This window comes from Halichoerus grypus, chromosome 10 (genome assembly GCF_964656455.1).
Source record: "Halichoerus grypus chromosome 10, mHalGry1.hap1.1, whole genome shotgun sequence".
Lineage (NCBI taxonomy): Eukaryota > Metazoa > Chordata > Mammalia > Carnivora > Phocidae > Halichoerus > Halichoerus grypus.
This window is the reverse complement of record NC_135721.1, coordinates 89,057,591-89,084,847: the sequence shown is the minus strand read 5'-3', so window position 1 is coordinate 89,084,847 and position 27,257 is coordinate 89,057,591. Positions and strand designations below refer to the sequence as shown.

Genomic DNA, 27,257 nt, shown 5'->3' with positions numbered 1-27,257 from the left:
ACTGCTTTTTTTGGGCATGTGGTTGTTACGCTGTTGCTGACCCTGTTTGTACCTTGGGCTTGCAGATCAGCCGGCAGTCCATCGATGCCCTCAAAGACTGGTTCAGAGATGAGATGCAGAAGAGTGATTGGCAGCTTATTGTGGAGCTGAAGAAAGTATTTGAAATCATCTAATTTTTCCACATGGGGCAGGAATTGGAATAAATGCAATATTATGTTCTAAAATCACCAGGAAAAACCAGACAAAAATGGAACGGATGTATCTGGACACTGATGAACTTAAGTATGGAAGGAAAAAAATAGGTGTATAAAATGTTTTCCATGAGAAACCAAGAAACTTACACTGGTTTGACAGTGGTCGATTACATGTCCCCACAGTTGTTCCAACGTGCCTGTTCACCTGCCCCCCCCCCCAACCCTTCTCTACTGGCTGCTGTTTTAAAGTTTGCCCTAACCCAAATTTGGATTTTTATTACAGATCTAAAGCTCTTTCGATTTTATACTGATTAAATCAGTACTGCAGTATTTGATTAACCAAGCTTCTGCAGATTTTGTGATTCTTGGGACTTTTTTGATGTAAGAAATACTTCTTTATTTATGCATATCCCTTCCCACAGTGATTTTTTTTTTCTGCAGCATTCTTCTGCCATATGCCCTTAGGAATTTTTTAAAATAGAAAATTAGGCACTCTGATCTCTGCTTTGTGTGAAACCATGGTGTAAAGCATAGCTGGCTGCTATTTACTGCTTGTATAGTCCTGAGAGTCCACTGTAACCAGCACAATTCTGAACTACCAATAAAGAAAAGAGACATCCACCAGTGAGCTCTGCTAGGCTTCCCTGCTAGCGTAGCTTCTCTCCATGAGTCATCAGCTTTGGTGTAATAACCTCATGTGCCAGCACATGTTAGCGTTAGAATTTCTGTACATTGATCTTGGTCTAGTTTGTCCCAGCAAAGTCCTATCATGCATATGTTTCCTGCCGGGGCAATCAATCAGTAGGGAGCTGATAAGACTGTTTGTTTGGGCTTAGTGCTCCGAAGTTGTTGCAGAGACATGGATTTTAGCTAGTTTTCCCGAAGAATGTGGGAAGTCCACATGACGATATCTATCTTATCTTTTCCCCACTGTAAGAAATCTGTTTGTTTTAGTGTGGGATGAATTCTGGTAACAGATCTCTAGTATCAGACTACCTATTCATATTTATAGCACAGTGTTGAAGGAAATGTGAAGTGGTTGAAGAAAATGTCCCCAAGTATTCACTGGCATAGGATTACAAATAATTATATATTTTTTCAAGTATTATGGCCTAGCCTAGCCTAGAAAACACTTCATATACATTTGAGAATCTGTACCATTCTTCAGTACTAAAGTTTCTCAAGGGACAGTAGAGGCAGAGACAATAACGCTAAGCCAGCTGTGGGACGTAATTTTCCCAGGAAAAAAATTATGTGTGTGTTCTAATTTAAAACAAGTAAAGAAGACTTTCTTAACATGCTGCTGTGTTCATGCTTGGGGACAAGAGTGATTGATAAGATTATTTAGAAGCTTTACCCGGAACAAGCAGAATCCCAGTCTGGGACCTCTCAGGAATTTCAAAGTTTAGCATGGAGCCTGTAACAGTCCGGCTTGTAGGATTCCTCAGCCTTTAAATATAATAAACAGTGCAGGATTTGCTTCCTAAAGGATTCACAAAAAGGAGCCTGTACAAAATATACATACAGTTCTTTTATTAAACAACTGTAAACACTTCACTGTAAAAATCCATAAAACTTTATAAACAAACATTTTGTAAATAGAATCTATACTACAGTAAAAGAACACAATTATTTACATGCAATACTGACAAATTTGGCACTTATTGAAAAGAAATGTACAAAACACTTGCTTAAAAAGAAATTTAAAATTATAAAAACTCCAAGCATTACTATCATGCACTTTGCCAATACCTCACAAGCACTTATGGCACAGCTAGCAGAGAGCACCAGGCTCCCTGGTGGGGTTTATGTAACTTTTAATGTGCTTCCGTAAGTTTGTTGTAAAACCACCTGAACATTGTCAAGAATAAAGTCAAATGCCATGTTCCAAACCGATTCCACCGACTGCTGCATCAACCTAAAAGGTGGGTTAAGAAAAAAGAGCAGGTAAGACCAACTCCTCCCGAAAGAATCAGTTGAACATGTTTGTTAGGGTTTTAAACTATATACATCTCGAGGGGAACAATCTTTTGATCATGGTTTAGGGATTCGAAATGAAGCCCCCCCCCCCCTTCCCTAAGTCCACTATTAATGGCTTGTGCAGCAAGTAGAAGCTGCTCCGTGCCTCACCGCGAGTAGCCGTGAGAGATGCCCCATTTTATCCTTCTGATACAGGTATCAAATAATTACCTTTTCATGTATTTTATAACTAGGTCCAGTTTTTCCAAATCTTTTTCCTCTATTAGATCAGTACAGTATTTCACAACTTGCAGGATGTCTTCTTCCATTGGATCTAGAGAGGGGGAAAACCTCCAGTAAGGACCAACTTCCTTCTGAAGAAGGCAGACCGCTAGCTGCAGGTATAGAGGAGACGCGCGTTTCTCTAACTATCCCACTGACTTACAGCCACCAAACACGGGGTCTGTAGTGTGGAGCTTTTCAGAGTAAGCCCCAGAGTTTCAAAGGTTAGAGGGTGGCTGGGTTTAGCCTACCAGATTTAGAGAAATGAGTTCCATCTCTACGGATGAGTCTGTTCCTGTTCTAAAATCCTAGAACCATTGCACTCAGTCTGCGGCTGTCTCGCCGGCCAAGCCAACCTGAAATGGTAGTTATCCATTCTTTGAGCAAGGTCTTCACATCACTGAATTCAACAGCTCCTGCTAGGTTGGGTGCCGGGGGTCTTGTGCAGCCAGCCGGCTCAGGCTGCGACCCGGAAAGGCCTGGCACACCTGAAGTGGAAGCAGAGAGGTCTCCCTGTTAAAGAAAACAAACGATAAAAAGTGCTATGTTGACATAACAGCGAGTACGTTAAGATGTGATCAAAGAAAGGTCAAAGTTTAAAAAGTATGCAAAATATTACCATAGCTTTCTCAGAAGCAGGACCTTCATGTTTTAGAAACCCATCGATTAACTTCTGGGGACTCCCGCAGGCCCCGGGCAGAGTTTTCACAGGACTGTGAAGCAACTTGTTTTTCACAGGACTCTGAATCTTTTTCGGGGGACTGATGGGATTTTTTTTCTTGTTCCGTTTCTTTTCTTTCACTGCTGCTGGTTTTAGCTGACGTAACAGATTCTTTGGCACTAGAAGAACATGAACATGACATCTTCAACAAAGTACGTCTGGACAGTACCACGAGTTCTCTTTCCTCCTCAAATACAACCCCAACGCGTGCGCACACACATCCCGACACAGGCCCCTGAGCCAGACCGTGCGTGGGGGAGGCAGTACTTGGCTGCAGGCTCCAGGGTGCCCGCCCCCTGTGCTCACTTACCAAAATCTGTTCTATACAGGGGGGCCCATAAGGACCAACTAGGAATTAAACAGCTGAGGTACAACAGTTCAGGCAGTATTGTAATGCATGTTCGGAGACCTTCAGATTTTTTTGTTTTAAACCTACACTCTTTGATGTATCCATCTTAAGTACTCAAAAGATTCTGGTAATAATTCAAAGTGAAGGTGTTTTCAAGTCAAGAAGCTACAGATACAAGTCCAGCTAGGACTGTGACAACACTTCCCCGCATTGTATACTTGTTCGGCTCCAATACAAAGAGCTCTTAGCATGACTAGCAGCTCAGACGCTGGCCGTTACATACTCCGTGATCACACCCTACAGCGATCCCCTTTCTCTCGTCTTCAGTGGTGGTACAGGTCCCTTCCCTGGCTACTTACCTGACACGGCGGCCGACTGCTGGTGAGCGCAGTTGTCTCCCTGCCTTTGCCTCTGATCATATGCTGCCTTCAGCTCCTTCTGAAGCTCGGCAGGAAGGGCAGCAAACACCTCAGGGTCCACCTAGTGGAAACGAGAAGGGTCAAAGTCAAACCTGAGTTGATGCTCTATTTTTCACAAAACAAATTTTGTTTTCAAATCATGCTTTTCTGATCTGTATGAATTCTTAATAGGTCCTCAATATTAAAGCTCACTGTATCCTCACAAGGTTTTAGGGTGAGAATAAGAAAATTTGGGGTTAAGAACTGACTTAAACAAAACCACTGCAGAACCATCAGGGCAAGCAGCACTCCTAGAAAATGAGAGGCAAAACACAAGAAATGAGGCTCATTTCCAATGTTTTTTTTTAAACACCAAGCTTAGACTGTGTTACTGTCTAGTCTATGATTCTGCATCTCCACCCAGTTATTTGAAGTGTGGCCCAATGGTCATCCCTAGCCAAGAAAATAGAAACAGAATGTGTTTCTGTTTTACTTCTGGGTGGAGACTTCAAGCACCCACATACCATATCCTCCCTCTTCTCTGCCAGTCTGTGTCCTTTAGATGATGCAGACATGAGCCAATCCCTCCCCACCGGCCCCCCACCCCCACCCCGGATACGGCGTGAGCTACTGAGAGTTTAGGGTCCAAAGGAAAAGAGGAAATGAGATACGCCCTGAGCTAGAGTAGGACGGATGAGCATGTTCAGGGTAGAAGGTCTCTTACCTGTGAAAATGCTGGAAGGGCTATAACATTAATTCCTGTGTCACTGTTAGATTCTTGAGGTTCTGGTATTTGTAACAAAACCGTCCCAACTGGTTGTGGCAAAATTCCTGTATTACAGCCATTTACTGGCTCTTTCTTTCTGTCGCCATGCAGCTCTCCTTGCTGACCAGCACAAACCTGCTCTACTTGTTCCCGGAGATCAGGTGGAAGTGCTTCTAAAACAGACTGATCGAGCTATAAAATACCACATGAGTCTGAAGTTAAAGCATGCTCAGAGAGGAGCTTAGTAGAGTTAATGTTACCACTTTCACTTCAACTTGAACAATAAACAAAAGGTGCAGAGAAGCAAGCTAGGAAAGCTAACCCTCCAAAACAGCACAGTTTTAGAAGGTTTTTGGCCTTTTGCCATCGAAGCCGTAGTAGTAAGACTACTAAGAGTCTGGAGAGACAAGTGCACTGGCAGCACCGCTGGGTCAGGCGAGTCCAAACATACTCGCTCTATCTCCTGTGACTGCAGCCCAGAGATGGATCTCAGATCCCACCAGGGGCCCGGGCCAGTGCCTATGGGATATGTCAAATTTCTGGCATCGGGTAAGAGAGTCCTGTTTACCTTTCACACAGTAGACCACCTACCCCCAAATACAAATAATTCTGGTTCTGACAACACCAAGTTAGAAAAAAGGGATTCTAGAAACTTAACTTTGCTCTAGCCTACATACCAGATTCCTCTGTGCATCTGTGCACTTCCATTTAGAAACACGGAATCCCGTAAAAGCTGGGCAGGCCAATGTGATACTTTGCCAGGAACAACGGTTTCTGGATAGCTCACTAGCATCTGGGACCCAATGCAAGTGTATCACAACCGTCCCTTTCCGAGCCTTAAGGCCAGCATGTATGTTTCCTTTAGCCTCCTACCACGTAGTGGAGCAGAGAAACGGACTTCCCCGATACAGCTTAACCTTACAAGGAGCAAAAATGCCAACAGTATTCCACATTTACCGTGCACACCAACGGAATTACTAGCTTATGTTAGGAAAAACATGTAGCTCTCCAGAAAGAACTGTTTGCAAATGCTGCAAGAAAAACCTTGGACGTAGGCCCCTACTAATGATCACCAAAGCTGTTTTGCTGAATAGAGTTAAATCCGTATGATAACCGCTGCCACAAAGAGGTAAAGTGGCTACTGATGGCAGTCTGCAGAACTGGCTTCTGTCCACGTTCTACAACTTGCAAGAGTGGCAGATCTTTGCAAAAGCACCACCTTTCTCCTCACGTGGTCTTTCTCATTTGGAATTCAGTAACACTGTGGATCCGCCCTTGATCTACCCCAAGTAGCCCTCTCCCCTTCTTGGCTATGCTGACAACTAAAAACGTCATCCCTACTTTGAAACTGCTTTTGCACTTACATCATACTTAGAACTATTAAAAAAAAAAATACCTGGGAGGGTGACGGAACCTCTATACTCAGGTTAAGTCTTGATTTTAAGCTGATGGGAGAATGTAGACCATTCCATTTCCCTGAAGACTCAGCTTTGCTAGTAGCAGCATTGACACTTGATGTCAGATGCGTAGAAAAAGATGGCAAGAAAGTGCAGTTTCTAGAGGCAGAGGATATTTCCAGATCCATAGCAGCCAGAAATACTGAAAGTATAGAAAATACATAAAATAGCTTCTTCATATCCTTAGGGATGGGGTAATATGGATTCCTTTAATCCATTTTAAGTAAAACAAACTTACGCTATTGATTCCTCATAATCCAGAATGTCAGTGTGTTTCTTAAAAAGTAGAGCCATGCCAGACAATTGTTATATTAACTTATTAGCCTTCCTAAAGGTAAAAGCACCAAAACAAGAACCACACTGATGACCACTGACCTTCCTTGTGCTCCTCTTCTGTGGATTTCTTAGCTTTCTGAACTTGGAAGAGATCCAGGACAGAGTGTGACCCACCAGGAAAGTGGCCTGACTGAACTGATGGGCGACCGGGGCATGTGGAAGGGTTTGGATTGGTCGGAACCAACTGATTGACTTGAATCCCAACCTAGAACCAGAAGTGGAAAATGTGTTTCCAGGAAAACTGAAGCAAGAATATCAATTCAACTATGCAAACTTCTCAGCTATTCCTTTTTAAAAAGATCTTCTAGGTCCTATTTCTAGAATAAAAGATTAAATGAAAGTATTCAGTCTTCTGTATGATTTATTACAAAAACTACTAACTAGCTAGCGAGCAGCTATTCACCTCAATCTTGGGAGTACCCAATTCTATCCAAATATACTGCAATCTCTTCAAAATCAGAAAAATCCAAGAAAGTATAATACTTTTATATTCCGCTAAAGTTCTAACCAACCAAGGTTTTAACATAAAAAAAAAAAATTCCATAGGGGTCAGTCTACTTGCAGCCTTACTCATTTATCATTTTTGTTTAAAATGAAGTACTTCTCAAATAAATGGGTGTGGGCGGGGTGGGATGGGCAGTGCCCCAGGTACACCGCACCCCGGTGTCTAGATAACTACACCCCACAACACTGTAAAGCCTTACTGTAACAGTATTTCAGGGAGGAGTTTACATCGTGTCTGGCTTAATAACTGTTTAATCCTTCCAAAAATGCCACACCAAGCCAATAAATGCCTTTCACTCACATATGTGTACACACAGTGGAACCCTACAAAGGTTCATCCTCAAGAAAATTAAGGTTTTTACATTTTTGATACCCTCTCACCTACATGTTCCAAAGGCATGTTTCTGTGCTATGGTAACTGCTCCCTTCTAAGAGCATCAACAGACATCAGAATGAATTTGGTTAAAAAGGACCTTAAAGGTACAAGAATTATTTGCAGTTCTATACTCCTCACAGCCCCATCAACTTCTAGGGGAGTGAGAACAGGAAGCAAGATAATGTAGGTAAAATAAGCCCTTGGTTAATTAAAAGATACTATAAAAATTTAACATACAAAATTATTCTAGGTAGAAAATAAAGAGCTTTCAGAACAAATGTGACTCTCTGCTGAAAAATAAGATTGGGTCAGATGAGAAAGTCAAGAATTTTTCAGTTTCTATTCTCCTGTTATTATCTCAAAGGAGCTGAAAATATGCACATAAACCCACTACCCGCCCCATGACCATTCTTAGATCAAGCCTTAAATGAGAAAAACATTGCAGAAAGTCAGAATTTTAAAATGTTATATACTTACCCCTCTCATATCCGATATATTTAGTTTCATTGTATGAAACATGTTTAGTGTAGCTTTTCCAATTATCTTTGCACTGTCTGTTGCCTGGTCAAGAGTTACAGTCCTGTAAGTGATAGAATTACCTTTTTTAAAGGAACAAAAGCTACATCCCCTATATATTCACTAGTACCTCACAAGTATTGAACGGTTTAAAGGGGTATAGGAAAGTTGTCAAGAAAGTTACAAAGAAGTTTAAATAATTAAGTACTAAATATAATCCTTGAAAATGAATGAGAGAGTCTTCCTTCAGGGAAGCCAGTAATAACAAATTAATTACAATGACAGCAAAGAGTAAAAGAAAAACCATATAGGATACTGAGACTTTGAGATACAGACTAAAGAAGACCTGGCCAACTGAAAATAAGTTGGAAAAAATTCTTTAGAAAGATGTATTTTAGTTAACGCATATATATATACACAAATAACACGCATACTATATTGCAACTAAAGCATGAGCGTATTTTAAATACAATGTTTGAGATTCCAAGAGAAATTTTAGATACCAAGATTATCCACGTTGAGGGATGAAAGACAGATGAATCCCCCTGTATTTTAGTTCTTGACTCTACTTTTATTGTTTGAAGTAAAGCCACTGAATAATTTCAACATGTGAATATGTGCATGACAATTCTCAGAGGCTCTAGAAATCAACAAACGTGTGTGCGGCTATGACAAAGGAAATATGATGGTACCCTAAAACCCAGCGGGCCTAGAATACACAATTCTTACAACTTCAAGAATTCTTGAAGGAGGACGGGAGACTGCCAGCATTATTAGGTGCTAAAAACTATTTTTATTATATTTACTTTCCCAGTACGTGAGGACATTATGTACATCCATGAAAGTTACCAGTATTTTTAAGGAAACTATTTGAAAATATTTCCATTGATTTGTTGCCTTAATTAAGTTTATTTCACACAAATAAATACAGAACTTAAGAGTGAGATTTTTAGTGGACCATGGTGGTTTAAATGTGTTTATCTTCCTATCTTTCCAGAATACCACTAAACTGTCTTGAAATGATTTTTAAATAGCATAGACTCTTAAAAAAATAGAAACAGGAGGAGGTTAAGAGTAGAGGAAAAATGTTAACCGTAATTTAGAAGACTGAGAGCACATCAGTAAATGGTAAGTTACCAAACATGCCTGCTATGCCTAAAGCAAGGCACCAGCGGGAGATAAGTCAATTTATGCTACAGGACCTCAGACACGCTCCATGACTGGAGGCGCCGGGTGCCAACGGAGGGGGTGAGAACGTGCACGTGCGGCCGACGGAGAGACAGCCCCTCCTCTGGGAGCGGCACTATACCCAGGCTGTCGATGCTGAAAGCTAGGGGACATCATTCACGGCCAAGGGAAGGGAGGCACCTCGCTCAAAAGAAACTACACTCTTCCCACCCAGACTGCTCCTCCTATTGAGTAACCAGAATGCTAGCTGCCATCCTCCATCTGCTCCCTGACTGCAGGCAGGAGATGGGAAGATCTCTCGTGGGGCAAACTGACAAGCCTGAAGCAAAGACCACAGATAGAACTGCTTGTGGTAACCAAACACAAGCCCCTCAATCACTCGTCTGTGGTGAAGCCCACTGGTCTGCATGTCCCACTACGAATCCAGAGGTTCCAAATAAAATTTTACAAGTTCTTATATGAACAAGACAGTCATGAACTATCAGACAGATGGTGAAAGAAAACCTCTACTGTAAAAGTAATCAAAAGAGAAAGAAGGAATCGGGAGAAACAAGTGACAGAGGGAACAGAAGAATATTTAAGAGAGAAGAGAGAATATGGCATCCATGAAATAACAGGTATTTATATTTAAATGTCCCAAGAATTAAGAAAAATACTCAGAAGTTTAAAATGTTGGTAGAAATAAAAAATTAATATTGATGAAGTACCTGGCACAAAAACAAAGACCAAATAAAATTCCAGAACCCCTGGGACACCTGGGTGGCTCAGTCGGGTAAGCGTCTGATTTTGGCTCCCGTCATGAACTCGGGGTCCTGGGATCGAGCCCTGCCTCGGGCTCCCTGCTCAGCGGGAGCTTCTCCCTCTCCCTCTGCTGCTCCCCCCGCTTATGCTCTCTGGCTCTGTCAAGTAAATAAATAAAATCTTAAAAAAAAAAAAAAAAATCCTGGAAAAAAGAGGACAATGGAGTCTTTAAATGAGGAAAAATGATTTCTAACTATAACTTTTAAGTCAGCAAAGCTACTGAGCATGAGGATAGACAGGTTCAAAACAACTTACACCCAAGTATTCTTTCTCACTAGATACTAGGAGAAGGAGACCTGGGATCCAGGAAAACAAGGATCCTACACAGATCATAGAGAAGGGACACCCCTTGACTCCCACTCTACAGTACGTCTAATCCCCGATTGCGTGGGCACAAGGGAGGGACCCGAGAGAGCGCTCCAAGAAAAAAGATCAAACCAGGTGATTAACTGGTGTACTGAAACACACTAGGAGGGAATTTGGGGATAAAACTCAGTGGCAAATTCACAAAAAAGCCAACAAACAAAACGAGATGCTCAGTAACTCCAGGACAAACAAGTTCCACAAAAAAGGAAATGTGGTCACAGCAGACTCTAGGACCAACCATGTGCAGCGTGCACACGCTCACCCTCGTGGAACACTGAGGGGGGCAAAGGAAATGCACACACAGGGGAAACAAGAATAGGCAATGGAAGAGAAGTAGTGCAAAGGACTCTGTGTGTGTGTGTATAAAATTCAAATTAAAAACACATATATACAAAAGAACGCCAAGGGGGGAAATTCTTTCCCCAAAAGAAAACTGTTAAAACTTTTCCTATGTGATAATCAAGCCAAAGATTTCAACTTACACATGGCTCTTTGATATGCAATTTAAAATGTGCCCTTTCTCTTACAGTACTGTAACATATCAGAGTCTGGGAGGCACATGATTGCCACATAGCTTTTGATCAAGGCCAATGACAAGAGGTGAGAGAATCATGGAATGCGGAGTACCACTTCTTGACTCAGCCCAACATGACTGCAGCTGGGATTACAGTAGCGGCCCACAGACTTTTTCTGGAAAGGGCCAGAAATCACCTGTGCTTTATGGTCCTCTCACAGTCTTCGCTTTTCACAAACGTTTACATAAATATCATTCTTGGCTCACACAAACCACATAAAAACAGGCCCCAGGCTGGATATGGCCCACAGGAAACAGTGTGTCAACCCGGGAGATAGAGGAAATATATGGTCAGTGTTAGAGTATTTCATAATCCCTCACCTAAAGCATTCCTCATGCAGTCAGAACACCACCGCAACGTTAGGTTTAAGTTAATGGTTTACAACTGGTCTGTATGTTGGTAACATTTATAAAATTACACCTGTTTTGATTAATCACGTGCTCTTTTACATTATCATTTTCTCCAAAGTATTTTAAGGGCACAGCAAAATGTACACTTGACCGCCGGCTACGCACAGCACACTGTGAACTGTCCTGTGGTTACTCAACCGAGTCCTCACCTCGTTAGAGATGAACACCGAAATATTTGTGGAAGAAAAGAGACAGTATCGGAGATTTGCTTCAAAATCACTGGGAAGAAGGGGAGGAAGGATGGCATCAGAGGAGCGAGTCCGGTAGTGGGTTCACAGGGGTTCACTCTACTGTTCTTTCTACTTTTAAATGTTTTAAATTTTCCTAATAAAACTTTTTAAGTTCAGGACAAAAACGGAACAAATACCAACAACAGCAAGCAGATAACGTGCTTACAGAAAGGCTATTATCCTTCAACTAGGAGCCGGGGGGATAAAGTATAATTAATCCTAGTTTTCTTAATGTTAAAATTACATTTTTGGAGTACCTGGATTCTCTTCACAAAGGACTGAAAGAAGGCTGATTTTCTTATTCAGATTAGAGGAAGTGAACCCCACCAAAACAGACAATGCTAAGCAACTATAAGATCTTTAAAAACACAGACACGAAAAGAGGAAACTGCCAGTTCTCTTCCCAAAGAAAAATGATTTCGTTTTTGGATGATCCTTCCCAGGTATCTTAAAAAAATCAAGTTCCAGAAAAGGTAATCTGATTTTCCCACAGAAACCACGTGTAAAAAGATCATTCTCTTCCAGAGTTAGGGCCTAACAATGAACTTATTATAGAAATGATCACTAACAGTGTATTTAACTACCTACCATTTGAAAGATGGATACATCAAAATGTTTATTAAAATAGGTAAATGTAACAGTTAAAGATTACCAACTGCACAGAAATATATTTTATTAATCTGTTGTTGCACGTATAATTTGTAATCCTTGTTTTCCCGGTGAACAAAGGCGTGAATGACAAGCCGCAGCTGCGTGCAACTGAGAGCGGTCCTCTCGCGACTCCTGACAACATCACCGTACACACGAACGGGACTGGGGTGGTTGGCAGGAGCTCACCCTTCACAAAACTTCTTCTTTTTTACACACAATTCCTTATGTGTGGCTTTCAGGGTCAGAAGTCTCAAAGCTTTGATTGATTTAACAGATAAAATACAGTGTACTGTTGGCATATAAAACGGTACACAAGTTTTTTCTTTTGGTCACAAACTTTACATGAAGTTTCACAGCAGTGGCCCTTACATTAAAAAGAAAGGGGGGGGGGGTTTAAATGCTTTCTACCAGTTTGCAGAGACTACAAAAATTAATCATTTCAGAAACAAAAACCATACCTCCCCAAATAAAGCCAATGTCTCATTAAAATCACTTTCTGAATCACCACGCTGACCTCTCCCCCCCGGCCCTGTCGCCACCCTTTCCTTCTGTCCGTGCACGGAAGTCCACAGCCTGAAGACTCCCTCCGAAGCTCAGGCACACAGGTTCCTGTGAGCAGCCGAACCCGAGGGCAGTGACACGCCGGCAACGGCCTTGGCTGAACATCTGATAACCTCAGAGTGTACAGATCTTTATTCAGACTCCTCCTTGGTTTTCTTCTTTTTCCTATTAATTCTAATAACCTGCACCGAAATAATCAATTAGCCAAACTCCTCTTACACATAAGCTTACCTGGCGATGTTATCACAAATCCCATGGCCTCCAAATTTCGCGGTTTCGACTGGGGCCCCAGGCTTTCGCACCATGACTTTGAGCATCAGGCGTTTACCCTTCACGCCGGCAGCCTCAAGTCGTCGCTGAATTTCTTCTGAAAGATTCAGAAGAAAAGCTTCCGCTTCTTTTGGCTATGGAAAAACAAAGAGAAAAACTCCCACGTTATTTTCCTATACACCGAACAATTCTCAAGTATCTTCACTTCCAAAATCAAACATGTATACTCTTTATATCCTACAAGCTGCAGGAACAAGAGTGTAAAGTCTTCACTTCAAGCAACAAGAGTCTATGGGCTAGTTGGAGAGATGGGACTAGATGAAAAGATAAAGAACAGTAAATAAATGGATAAAACTCGTTAAGAGATCAGTACCTGGGTAAACCTTATTCCATAGTTGATCTCAGCTGAAATAGATTTTCTTTCCTTTTCAGTTCGAACTGGTCTATCATCCAAACCACGGCAGAACCTATAAAGCATCTGACCTGTTTTGGGACCAAATTCTTTTTGGAGTTTTGCCATTGTCATATATTGCAAGTCTCCACAAGTTTTAATTCCCAAAGAGGTCAACTTGGATTCCATCGAACGTCCAACTCCTAGAAAAAAGGGGATACGTGTAATTCTTTAATTCTGCACATAAACCATTAAAAACAATTTAGCAATGTGAAATAACTATCATTCACCCACAAAACAACTAGTTTAAAATAATCTCCCTTAAAATTTTTAAGTGACATAACTGTAGCATCTCATAGACAAAGAACTGTTTAGTGCAAATGCTAGTAAAGTTATTTCTAGAATCTACTCCTCAATTTGAGCTTAATTTGGGATATAGGTGAACCTTCTCAAATATGTGTAACTACGTAAGTTCTCAGAAGAATGCCATCTTTATTCATTACTGAGTAATATCAAGATTTCCATCTTATTCATAAAATCAACAAATGAAGTGACAGACTTGTTTACACGGGCCTACAGTTACGACCTACATGTGAGGAGACTCAAGAGTGTTAGGGATTCTACATTTCGGTGACGGCCAAACTTCACAAGGGTTTCAGCCTCACTTCCTATGAATGGGAACTAGAACAAGAACTTACGACACACGTCCAAACCCAGAAACTTTAGTGCTGTCATACTGGACGAAGTGACCTGGGGATGAAGTTTCCTAAGCAAACGAAGTGGCAGTGAGGGCAAGACAGATTTCTTTTACCAACAAAGATTATCTCCCTGAAAAGCTCTCAACCCTCCTACAGCTGGGCCAGCATGCAGCACAGTCCCTGTGTCCTTCTCTTCCAGATGCCAGGTTTGAGCCTGGAGGATGCTGATGAGTTCTATCACTCTCAATTTGCCCAAAATCTTAACAAAGGTACACATATCTAGGAGATATATTTAAGAGTAACCTAGGGAAACTAAAACTCTTATCAGAATGGTTTGCACACTATCAAATCAGTAATTTCCACCAATAAGGAAAAGACTGTTTCTGGTCTTCTGTAGGATCTTGTGGGAGAGCTGAGTGAAGTCGGCTATGTTGTGCTCATCACTTGATCATTATTCTTTTTTTTTTTTTTTAAAGATTTTATTCATTTGTGAGAGAGAGAGAGAGCGCGAGCGTGTGCACGCACATGCGCACAAGCAGGGGGAGCTACAGGCAGAGGGACAGGGAGAAGCAGACTCTCCGCAACTCTCCTTGGAGCAGGGAGCCCGATGGGGGACTCGATCCCAGGACCCTGAGATCATGACCTGAGCTGAAGGCCCAACCGACTGAGCCACCCAGGTGTCCCGACGACCATCATCCTTCTAGCGGCTACTCTCTGAGTGGTCTTCAATAGAAGGACAACTGGTCTAGTCCAGGTTCTGCCAGGAGCAGCTCTTAAAGCAATTACGTAGGACACAGGGTTAGGAGGCTGTCAACCTTACAAAAGATCTATGGCCATGGAGGTGGGCAAGACAAGTTCAAACCAAGAAAAAGTCATTCCCTCGTGGACGAGACGAAAGGTGTTAAGGGCACTGCCTTCCATCTGTGCCATTTTAAAGTTCAAGTAAGAAGAGAGAACAAGAAAGAATACAAGAGTCTGCGGGAACAAGAAAGAATACCAGAGTCTGCTTTAACATCACCAAAATCTGCCAGAGGAATAACCATTTACAAAAAGGTGAAATTCTAAGTGAAACCCATCTGAGTATTTTTCAAGATGGAGAGAGGAGAAACCCAAGGTAAGAAGCAAATCATACAAGAGGCTGGCCAAAGTCAAACACTCTACACACTGTTCATTGTTCAGGAAAGGCTTTTCATCTCTGTTGCCCCACTCCGCACTCTCAAACTATGATCATGATCTTTCCCTTAGAGATCTGGAGAACTGATACATTCTCACTGACTTACAAATCAGTGAGAGGCACTAATCCTGGATTATTTCTATGTGTGCTGGCGTGGGGCAGGAGAAAAACGTATTGTTTTTGAGAATATCTTCAATACAGTGGAACAGAATTATTAGTCGCTAGTAGGTGCCAAAGAAAGGCTATCATATCAAATATCACCAAATTAACCACAATCAACCTAATCTAAGTAAACTGTCCCTGTGGGGAGGAAGGAAAGGCCCCGTCCGCTGCAAGCTCATCTGATGAAATGCAACGGGCCTGAAGTCAAGTGGGGGAGGGAGGCATGTGGGGCGGTGGCCCACCTCTAACCCCTACTATACTGAGTGGGGAGGAAAAATGAATCAGCACCAAAAGCCTGACAGGGTTGTTTGTTTAATTGCCTGCCTCATGAAAGCGTTTATAAGGAAAGGAGGCACCTCTAAGGACACTCAAATTGAGTGCAGCCACCTAGGAAGGAAAAAGTGAAGGAAAACATGCTAGCTTAGAACCAAGCCTCCGAGAAGGAGAGAAGAAAAAAAAAGGATGTGGAAGCTCCTGGTCAAGCCACTGGGACAAAGACTTACTTTCTGTCCTTGAAGGGAACTATTACTCTCAAAAACAGCCAGTAATGTCTCCTCCCCTGGCATCCAGACTTGACAGTACAGCAGAGATGGAAGAATAAAGTTTTAAAGAATAAGGTTTTCACCATCTAAATTAGCACCGTCCAGTAGAACTTTCTGTGAGGATGAAAACGTTCTCTATCTGTGCTGTCCAATCCAGTGGGCACTTGCCACATGACGCTGTTGAGCACCAGAATGTGGCTAGTGTAAATGAGGAACTGAATTTTAATTTTATTTGACTGTAATTAATTTAACTTGAAATTTTACTGGCTTCACTTAGCTACTGGTTCCCATATGGGAATAGTGCAGATCTTTATGTCCACCTACACAGCGGTGGTGTTTCTCTAAGAATGGCCGGGGGCCCAAACCCAGCGCGGGCTGTACCAGGTGCAGAAGGCCCTCAGGGTAGGGGCACATGCATGAGGTGAACGGCCTGGCAGAGATCCAAAAGAAGTCATAGGAACAGGTTATTGTATTTAAATAGTCGGTGGGGATGATCCTTTCTATCATTAAACAGATCCCATTAGGTAATTTATTTGTTAGCATAACATATAATCATTATTCTGTAGAATACCCTAAAACATAAACTTACTTAGTAATGTGTTTTCTCCTGCTTGTGTACCTCCAATAATTGTGTATACTGTGCTGGACACACTGTGTGCCAAGTAAACACTTATGGGCACAGAGGGCCAAAGAGAGCTTGTAGAGGACAACAGGTGAGGTGTATTTATCCTGGATTTCTTCTGGCTTCTTGGTTAGAGAGCAAAACTTCCCCAAAGCATGTCCCACAAGATGTTAATAGGCACTATATATTGATCTTCAAATATCTGTGGGAAATTACTATTTTTTAACAAAGATAAATAGGTTTCTTTATTGTAACAATTCTCAACTTTTACTAAGCGGGCCCTCTACCAGGGATGGGTCCCAAATGCATGTGAAATCTTTTTTTAGAAGAACAGCCTGTGTTCTGTAGATTGATTACAATGCCATCTTCCACACAGGCCTAACAACAGCAGAAGGTGACATTCTGCATGCCTTTGTGAAAGGTTCTCAATCTATCTGATTAAGAATTTGGGAATTTGATAAAAGTCAACAGACATATGGAAATCACATGAAGAATTGTGGGTGGATACAACCTGGTTTTGAAGAAGAGAGGAGGCCACATGGGAGGGTGGCTTGCCAGAGGGAGCCAATCTTGCTGCCCTCCCACTATATTTTGGATATCGCTTAGGAAATTCAAGGCAGCCTGAGCAAGCTAATAGAGATGGCTAGTATAGGAAGTCTGGACGCGTAGTTCATGGGCAGCTTTAAATACACCATACCAGTTCCTTCTTATAGAAGCCTGCAATAAGATGTGTTATTAAAACTTTAAAACTTTAAATTGTACTGTCTAATAAAATAATTTGCTAAGCTTGATTTTAGAAGGTTAATTATTCCTCCAATTTAATCTCAAACTGACCATCAAAATGTCCTATTTCACATTTCTAACTAACACTAATACATTCTTTTAAGTTATTTACTAGGGGGTCAGGAAGCTTTACAACTAACCTACCATAAAATGGCATTTTGGTCATTTAATATTTGATAGCCTGTAACAGAAACTTCTAAGTTTCAGATATACTATTTTAGGTTTAAGAATATGCATCTAAAAATGATCACTAAATCCACTTTTCACAAGCAAATGAATTAAAAAAAAACTTTCATTGAAAATGTACGGTCTTGAATGTCCCCACCACAAATACACAGGAGCTTTGTGAAACTAACAGTGTGTTTTTTAACAAACAGGAGGATTATCTGAAACAGTATCAAGGATTACTGCATGGTTTAGAGACACTTCTTAGAAAGAGGTATCTACCATAGCAAGCAAATCTAAATATTTAATAACTGTGAAAGGAACTGTCCTGTAATTATTAATTGTGAAATGAATTGTCCTACACAAAAAAATTACATCTCCTCAAGGTCCCAAAAGGGCAACTGTTTTTCAGTTATAATTAATTATATTTGATGATTTCTCTATGGAAAGATTTTTACAAGCTAGGTTAGCCACACAGTAACTACACAACAATATAAAATAACTAAAGATCCTGGCCCTTAGCGGAGAAAGGTGGAGATGGACATTTTACTTCTACCTCTGAGTTAACAAAACATAATACTTTGTCTTTAGGTTTTATGCTTCCTAATAGGATTCATACATCTTCTACTTTTAAGGCTATTTGCTTACTAAACTCAGAAACCTGTCATGAGTCCATCAGTGTAATTTTATAAACAGAGGAATCGATTCTCAGAACTTTATATTTGGCCTAGAAATGGACAATTTCAATTATGATTTATTTAAAGGACCAAAAGTCAATTTCACCATATTTTCTTTAAAATGATTTCTAGGAATTCCCTGATCTTGCCACTTGAGAAATATTTAAAGTAAAATATGTGAGAAATAGAAGTAAAAGGTAACATTCAGGTCCTGATTAGTCAACTGAGGGGATTAATCATTGAGGAATTCCAAATTCTGTTTCTCATGGCACTCAATCATGGATAAAAATATTTAATTCATGTTTCGGAAAAGAGAGTAACGTTGTAAAACTGTGAAAACCATTAATAGATGTTTACAATAAACCAAAGTTAAAAAGCAAAGATCTGTATTTACCTGGCAGATTACTAACTAGCTGACCTCTGATAAAATCATCAACTTCTTCTGGTTTTAAGTGGTACTGGCCATCTGGTTTTGCTTTTCTAGTTGCCATTCTAGCAAGGAGAATATTAGAACCTATAAAGTTAAAAAAAAAAAAACGGTTTTCAAAAAATATTCACCACAATTATTTTTAAATTTCTTAACAAAGACATCTACAGACAGGTTACCTACCAAATTTCTTTCAAAAACAATGAAAATAATTGGCAATTCTGATCATTTCAAATACAGTACAGAACAGGCAGAATTTTGTTAAACAGGACATATTATAACCTGCATTGATACTGGAGAGAGGTTTCCCTTTGTTCCCAAACCGGTGTCATTTCAACATCCCCTACCCTGGGTTAAAGGAAGGGAGAAAGCAGTCCCTAACCTTATGTTCAGAGATGCAGGCATCGGGGGCAACGGTCAGAAATTCCATCATCCTGCCAACCAGTGCGTCCAGACTGAGCAGGGAAATAAAGCCAAAGGCATGCTACTGGACAGGGGGTAAAAGGGAGCCCGAAGAACCCAAAGTCTCACTATACAATCAGAACATGTGCAGTGGGAACGGAGGGTAGAAGAGTCTCACAAACTGACGGTGACAGCAAGGTCCCAGGTGGGGTATGGACGTGCAGAAGTCAAGCAGACAGCGGAAAAGGCTACGGGGGACAGAGACCTCATCAGGGCTCTGTGAGAGGAGGTCGAAACTTAGGGAAGACACAGAAAGGACACGGCACGGTTTTACGGAAGACTTACGTAACAGCTATGTGCTTTCCTAGGGTAAATGTGTAGATATTCATGAAGAGAAAAAGTTCTGCAAAGTCACACCAAAATGATAAAAGGGTGAGTTGTGGAGAGGCAAAAGGGGCTGAGGAGTGGAAATATCACGTGGGATTTTCATTTTAATTGTGTGACTGAACTTAAAAGAATGTACTCATATTGTCACACCTCTGAATTAAAAAGAAGCATGATTTAAACAACTAAACCCATGCCAGATACTGGAATACAGAAAATAAGCCCTAAAAGGATGCTGAGAAGGATCTGCAGGCCAAACACAGGGGAGTAGAAAGGTAGGCTAGCTAGGAACTGGAGGAATGCTATAAATGTATTAATAATGTTTTTTATTTTCTGTATCCTATGATGTTTTGATATCTTAAAACTCTTGCTGGCTGCGGGGAGATGGGTCCTCCCAAGGCCAGCCAGTTTCTAAGGACAGCAAACAACTACCTCCCTTAGGAGCGCACCTCTCACATGCAAGCCAGCCACCCCCAAACATCTCCTTATCAAGCTCACACACAACAACAGTATTTTCCTGCCCTAACTCATCCAGGCAGGGTACCAGGCCAACTAGAATTCCCCGCTTATAACCCTAAGACCACAGGATTATCCAAAAGAGCAAATCCAAAGCTGTTTACTCCACTCTGTCCAGCTTTTCCCACAGAAACCCCAATAAAGGCTCCAGCCTAGGATTTCCCCTCACTCCTTGCTTCTGCCTGACTAAAACTGGGGGCTTCCCCATGTGGCCCCACATGGTACAGCATGCCCTCTCCTCTTCTTGGCAGGTGTAAGGAATAAAAACCTTTCCACAGCATTGGCTGCTCTGTGTCATCACTCAGTTCTCTCCATAAATTAAAATCCCAAGGGTACAAATGAGACAGGGAACTTCAGAGGAAGGAGGATTTCTAAATGAGAATGGAGGAGGAGTGGTTGGAAATGACAACGACAAGCTAAGAGGAAGTTACATCTACCTGGCAAGCCTGGGACGTACAGAGCACCGGAGAGAACACAAGTAAAGAGGTATCCTGGCAAGAGCTATTGTGTATAGTATGTTCAGAAAGGAGGAGGTGACTCAGGGAAGTGGAGCTATCCAAGAGAGGGCTCCAGAGGGCACAGCTGCAAAAGCCAACAAAACAAGGACAGATGATGTGAGCGGCTGAGGAAACTAAGCACAAGGATTAAAGATAAAGCAGACAAGGGCTGGGGAGAGAGAGCACAATCACTGAGGGCCACTGGTTGATAAGGGTGACTTCTGGAATTGAGAGTGAAGACGGGACTGGTCGAGCACTCCAGGAAGCTGAAGTTCCCAAAGTAACTGAATTACAACAAGACTCACAATAACATTTAACTCCAAATCCCCCCCAACCACTCTGCTTGAAAGGCGGCTTTGGCTCACTTAAAAAGAATATGTTTACAAATACTGAATTCACTTCTCCCCATTTTTGAAAACTAGAAATATTCCAACTTGTTTATCCCAAAGACAGTATCATCATCAACCATTTACTTGCCTTTCTAACACTTCCATCTCACGTATTGCACAAATGTGAGCAACGCTAAGAAGGGTCTTAGAAGTCAGACGCCTATGTGGTACGGTAAAAAAACAAAATCTAAAAAATCACTCGTAAAGCTTAAATGATATTCAATGATCACAAAGCAATGCTTTGAGTAAAACGAAGAGTACAAAATAGGCTGGATACTAACCAATTCCAACAGAGGCCGCACATTTCGTCTGGTCTTTGATTTCCATGCGGACAGCATTTGCAAATTCATCAGGAGTAAGTCTGGTCTCTGCAAGGATCTCAGTGATATCTACCAGTGCTTCATCACAACTGACGGCTTCGATGTTATGTGTGTAGCTGTCGACACAAAGCAAAGGCAATGAATCACCCGGGAGCTTGCCCTCGAGGAGACACACATGTGGCAAAGCCCAGTCTTCCTCTGGCATCTTTCTTCACATTTCCTTTTAACACTTAAAATGCTAAAAAGTATTAGCATTTTAATTAAAGTGGCCCAAGTGCCATTCTTTAGTCACCTAACTTTTAAATGCAGAACTAATGAATTAGTATTTTCTCATTTTCCATATTAACTGCCAAAAATACAGCAGAAATTCTCATTCCAGTTTCTCTATGCTGAGGATACCTTTGTAAAGCTCTGAATAATTGAAAAGTAGTGGGCAAATTAGAAATGTCAGAACATTTAATCTAAAAACTGTTCAAACACAGTTTACCAGAATCCTAAACAGATAGAAAAGTCACATAAATCAGTCAAATAAATAACTGATTATCTCCTAAACAAAAATACCATGATTAAATACCTTTTACTGTAGTAGGCCTAGGATACAGGATATAAAGGCCAGTCACCCTCAAATACCTGTCTGAAAAGACGCCAACTACATTCCCTGAATGTGGAAATACTGTGGGTTTTGGTCATGATCTACCGACACAAAGGACTTGTTTTAATCCGCTAGAGAAGAGGAAAAGGAAGAGCAGAGTTGTCCTGTGGTTCCAAAACTAATTAAATATGCAGACCACAAATGGAAGGCAACCAGAAAGGCCTCAAGGTCAAAAACGTACCTTCAATAATCTACATGGTAACGTATACTATGCCTTATCTCACCTACATCTTACTGCAGGTTACAGATAGGAATAATTGGCTGTATTCGCTTAAGAATAAATATCTGTATTCATTCAAGAAATGAGTGTTTTGCTTACACTTTAAATAAAAGGTGAAATCTGTAAGAGCAGAAGGGTATACCTGACAGGAGGAATTCTACTTCCCAGTGAAAGGTGCCCCGAGGCATGGAGAACATGAAGCCGAGGCAGGATTTCCAAAGGGTGGTAGGAGAACACTGTGCGCTTTTTTCCCCCCAAGCACAGCCACAGGCCACCGACAGTGTCTCCACAGACTAAAAGGATCTCAGGACTAGTATGTGTCATGGGTCTCTCTCCAATCCTCCCGATGTGAGATTCAGGCTGGTAGCTGCCTGAACGCCTCGATACTCGGAAGCAGAACACGGTAGTACCACTACCCAGCTCAGTCATCCACTCCCAGCACTCATTTGGATGTTTCTATTGACCCCAACTCTGGAACAGGATTTAAAAAGCATACTTCCCACTTGGTAACACCAACATTCCCATAGGTGGGATCTTAAGGACAGCTGTGATTATAAATGGCTTATCATTCAGCACTCAGACCTACATACTAATGCCAGATAACTTCATCTGTTCCTTTTATTTTCTTTCCTGCTCAAGTAGAGATGGGATCTCGTTTCTCTCCGTAGGACCAGCTGCATCAACAGCTATTTGTACTTAATAGATCCTCAATAAATATTCAAAATAATGCATAAAAAGGGAGAGGAAGAGGTGAAGACGAGGTGCAAAATGGATCTCTTAGAACATTAATACACTCCAAATGTCGACGAACCTTGGCCTACTGTCCAGATGCCTGTTTTGGTAAATAAATATTTAATGGAACACAACCACACCCATTCACTAATATATCTGTCTGTGGCTTTCACTTTATACAGCAGAATTGAATAGTTGGAACACAGACCTTATCTAGCCCTTTATAGAAAAAATATGCTGACTCCTACTTTAAAGCATACATAGCCTGCCATAGACTTACTTTAAATTTTGAGCTTTGAATATTAAATATACCCATACTGTAAATAAAAGTTAATCTCCTTTTCTCAATCCAACTAATCAACCACCCTGAAACTACTACTAAAAACTAACTTTTATAAAAACTAACTTTTGGCATACCTAATGGTTTTAGAAGATAAATGGTTTTCGAGTCTCTACTCGTTGACCCATCAGTTCTAATTATAAACAAAACTGTAATTCAAACGTAATAAAAGAATAACCAGGTTAAAAAATGCCAATTCTCCATCTGTTTGGTTCCAGAGGAAGAAAACGAGAGCCACGGAGTTGAAGTTATACAGACAGAGACTCAGTTTCCACTGACGTCAGGAAGCAGCGAACAGTCTGAGCAGTGCCAACATGTCCCTTAAGACTGAGCTGATTACTGGACTGGCTGAGGAAAGGGTTCCTGACAGGGAGAAGTGTCCAGCAAAAGTGGCCCTGACACCCCTAAAGAACACCAGACTCTCTCACTGTTAGAAGAAGTAAAGGAAGAGACATGGAAGTGACCACATGTTGGCTGTACCTTGCCAGTGTTTCATACATTATTCGCGCAACTTCCTTATATGCATGAAAATCATATGGAACAGCTTGAAGGTTGGGACAAAGTTGTTTAGCTTGCCCAAAAAACATTCCATTCCTGATGCCAACTTGTCTAGAAAAGAATAAAACACAATGGAGGTTACACTAGGAATAACTTTCAGATGCTCAATCAAATATCAAATGTTGACAGTGTCTCCCCATGCCACTAATATATAATTTTCACTTAATTCTCATTAGGGATAAACAACAAGCATTAAGAAAATTTTCAAGTTTGATTCCCCCCCAAAGGAAAATTGCACAATGGTCTGATGAGTGTAAATGACATGTGTAGATGTGCCAAAATGTTACTAAAAGACCAGGTTTGGCTCTTGTCTGTATCTGAACATTTCTCCTAAGACTCAGACCTCTGGCCCCTTTTCAGAGATGCCAGCATGCCATATGCTGGTGATATCACAACCACCACAGAGCAGGAATATGCTGTCAAAACAGGTTTTCTTCCCCTAACACATGGCACGGTTTGGCCAGGGTGTATCCCCCAAAGACAAAGAATATAAACGAAAGAACTACACAAAACAGTGCTATGTAACAAACAGACAAAATGTACTCATCCTATTACCACCCAATTCCCAATTGACCAATTCCATGCTCCTGAAGTGGCTCCACAGTGGTTGAGATGCCAACAGCATTGTATATGGTAGGACATCACTCTGGGCAGGAGCCAGGGTTCCAGAACTTTGAGGGACCTAATTGAAAATGGTATATTTTAAATCTTTTGCGTGTCTCAATGCCCCACATTACCTTTGATATTTGGAGCATTCAGCACAAAACTATAATCATGGAATTATACATAATTAGTAAAATTCCATTTGACCACTCTGCAATGAATCAAGGAAAAAATACTTTAAAGTAAAAACACAAGCGAAATAATAAGCACTGTTTCACCAGATTACATACGCCTATGTAAATACACCAAATAGTTATTTTATACGTTCATTCAATAATATTTACTAAGTGCTTACTTAGTATGGTGGTATATACCCTGTTTGGAGAAACAATATATAAATACTAGGCTTCAATTACTCAGAGGTCTCTGGCACCCTCCCCATCTCAGACCACCACTGAGAGCCAAGAAGGAAAAGAATCCTCTAAGTTACTCAGAAGTAAAGGCAAAATCATATGCATTTCTTATGGACACCAAAACAGTAATAAATTATGATTGCAAAGCTCCCAGTAGACGAGAAATATCTAGTAGGAAGGAAAAGTGACAGTGAAAGAAGTGATGACTAACAAACAGCATGGTGAAGAAAATTTTTTCATTCATTCAACAAAAATTTATGTCTCCGGCATTTGGCAAGGTGGTAGGCAAAAGATGGTGAATGAAACAGACCCCATGATGTTCACAAGGACGACCCTGCACTCACCCAGCAAAGGATAGATTATAGTCAATGGACCTTATTTTGTAAGGCAGTGAAGTATATATAGAATAGTTTTGAAGTCTATAGAGAATTACATACAATTTAAGACATTTTCAATAATGCTGGATATATAGTTCAGCATGCAAAAGCTAAGCTTATAAATGAAAGGTAATTATTCATTTTTTTGAAAAAGGTGTTATATAATTGCTATCAATACCATATTCTTATATTTACAATAATTTCATTTTCATATTTTTCACTTATTCAAAAATTTTCAGGGTCGTATTGCTTAGCAAAAGATAATGCATCTACTTATGTACTTGTGCACATATACAGCTGGAGAGAAATGTTTAGGAGCCACCAGACACTGTAAGGAAGTTACAACAAAAAAGGAAAACTAAGAGATTTCCTGTAACTAAGGGAAGGAAACACTCTGAGTTGGTAGCTGGGAAACTGGATTTGTTTCATAGAAAATAAATGAGTAAAGGCAAATACACAACAGTTGAAAGTGACTTTTGCTACGGTGACTTATCTTATTCCTGTAACTAGGTCCCATGCAGGATAAACTACCAATACTCCATCAGTGTGTGCTGCAGGAAGAGATTATTTGCAGGCTTACACTGCACATGTAGGTTACTGTCCATTCAATATGTTAATATGTATCCGTATCAACTAAGAACAGTAAAGCGTCCTTACAAAATCATTTAAAAATGATTTGATCTTAAAAAATATGATTCGAGGATATTTGTATATCATCACCTATTCATCTGGTATTTACCTTCTCACTTATTATGTATAAAGCTTGCTCTTTCTGATGAGTAAACCGACTAACAGTAATGCATATTCTAGCCTTTGTATATACATCCTACCTTTCCATGATTTCTACCATCTCATGTGCACACACCATCCTTTGCAGACCCACTATTAGTCTGTGTCTATTGGAAACTCACCATTGCATAAAACTGGGATGATCATCCCCACAATCAGGTCCTCATTCCAACCCCAGAAACATTTCTCTGATGCAACTGTGAATATACATATTTTAAAAAAATCTTTTCACCTAAGGAAAATGTAATTATGGGACAGCCACAAGAAAAGGTTATCCAAGAACTGTTTTCTAGAGACTTTCATTATCAACAGCTTTCTACAAAATGAAAATCACAATTAAGAAACAAACTCCATTGCTGTGGGTTGTGTGGGCTTTTTTTTCCCAACTTTCACTCAAATTCACTGTCATCACTTTATGTATCTCCTTAAAACAATCACACCTAGGTGGCTTGCTGCACAGTATTTAGCCCACAGATCATCACCCCAATTATTTTGTAATACATTCAGCTTGACAATCACTATCTCTGATGCAATATGACTGCAACATCCAAACACCAAAAGAAGCCTAGAGCCTAGACAAGCTGTGGCTACTTGAGTCCAAAGCCCTCAGGAACAGGAAAATACTTTTACCCTTGAGGTAGACTTGCTATCCCCCCCGTCTCCCCGCCGGCCAGCACTCAGCTTGGGGGTGCCAAATGAGAAGGGACACCCTTCAGGCAGTACACAGAGGGTGGGGCTTTCACTTCACCACCAGCTGAGCAGAACTCAAACAATGACAGAGCATTCCTGAGCTTCAACACGCCCTCCAGATATGAACACAACTGTCCAGCCACCAGATGCACACGTTGTCACGCCATAACTTAGCCTTACTGAGCACAACACAAAATCAGCTCTAAACTGCCAGGGCTAATAAAAATACAATAATCCAGAATGCATCTGGTATTTGACTTATCATTTTTATTAAAGTTTTCAACTCTTGGGCTACATTATCAACGATGAAAAAGGTTAAAATGTAATTTTGTCAATGAGGAAGGCAACGTTAGTCTAAGGAGTAAAAGTTTCACATGTCATAAATGGAAAGTAATTTAAATATTTTATAATTATGAATGTTTGATTATAAAGTTAAATATCTTTTTAATAAAATAATTGGCAAGATTTTAAACTATTTCAGTTAGATGACGTTGAAATATTTTTTGTTCCTATTAGACTTGAACAATCCCAACTTTTTTTTTTTTTTTTTAAAGATTTTATTTATTCGACAGAGAGAGACACAGAGAGAGAGGGAACACAAGCCCGGGGAGTGGGAGAGGCAGAAGCAGGCTTCCCACTGAGCAGGGAGCCCGATGCAGGGCTCGATCCCAGGACTCTGGGATCATGACCTGAGCCAAAGGCAGACGCTTAACGACTGAGCCACCCAGGTGCCCGAACAATCCCAACTTTTAATCAGGACTGATAAATGTTACATATTATCAAATCATTATGCTGTACACCTGAAACTAATAGAATGTTGTATG

General features: G+C 40.8%; 2 protein-coding genes across 14 annotated transcripts in view; one reads left to right on the top strand and one right to left on the bottom strand.

The window, feature by feature from the left end:
- Nucleotides 1-6,805, top strand: part of EIF5B (eukaryotic translation initiation factor 5B) — a 100,902-nt gene extending 94,097 nt beyond the window's left edge. For both annotated transcript variants that reach the window (XM_078056819.1, XM_036105256.2), the window contains exons 24-26: nt 66-2,554; nt 3,253-3,308; nt 6,535-6,805. In XM_078056819.1, coding sequence (XP_077912945.1) covers nt 66-173 — 108 coding nt within the window. In that variant the 3' untranslated portion in view covers nt 174-2,554; nt 3,253-3,308; nt 6,535-6,805. The remainder of the gene's footprint in view (nt 1-65; nt 2,555-3,252; nt 3,309-6,534) is intronic.
- Nucleotides 1,706-27,257, bottom strand: part of REV1 (REV1 DNA directed polymerase) — a 101,463-nt gene continuing 75,911 nt past the window's right edge. For 10 of the 12 annotated variants that reach the window (XM_078056813.1, XM_078056812.1, XM_036105247.2 and 7 more), the window contains 14 exons: nt 23,484-23,612; nt 21,021-21,175; nt 18,519-18,638; nt 13,284-13,504; nt 12,872-13,044; nt 7,820-7,922; nt 6,502-6,667; nt 6,066-6,268; nt 4,628-4,861; nt 3,865-3,985; nt 3,055-3,275; nt 2,792-2,948; nt 2,385-2,487; nt 1,706-2,112 (listed from right to left, as the gene is read on the bottom strand). In XM_078056813.1, coding sequence (XP_077912939.1) covers nt 2,001-2,112; nt 2,385-2,487; nt 2,792-2,948; nt 3,055-3,275; nt 3,865-3,985; nt 4,628-4,861; nt 6,066-6,268; nt 6,502-6,667; nt 7,820-7,922; nt 12,872-13,044; nt 13,284-13,504; nt 18,519-18,638; nt 21,021-21,175; nt 23,484-23,612 — 2,218 coding nt within the window. In that variant the 3' untranslated portion in view covers nt 1,706-2,000. Of the gene's footprint in view, nt 2,113-2,384; nt 2,488-2,791; nt 2,949-3,054; nt 3,276-3,864; nt 3,986-4,627; nt 4,862-6,065; nt 6,269-6,501; nt 6,668-7,819; nt 7,923-12,871; nt 13,045-13,283; nt 13,505-18,518; nt 18,639-21,020; nt 21,176-23,483; nt 23,613-24,116; nt 24,231-25,865; nt 25,886-27,257 lie in introns of those variants that run through there. The other 2 variants (XM_078056818.1, XM_036105255.2) reach the window with 2 other exon arrangements.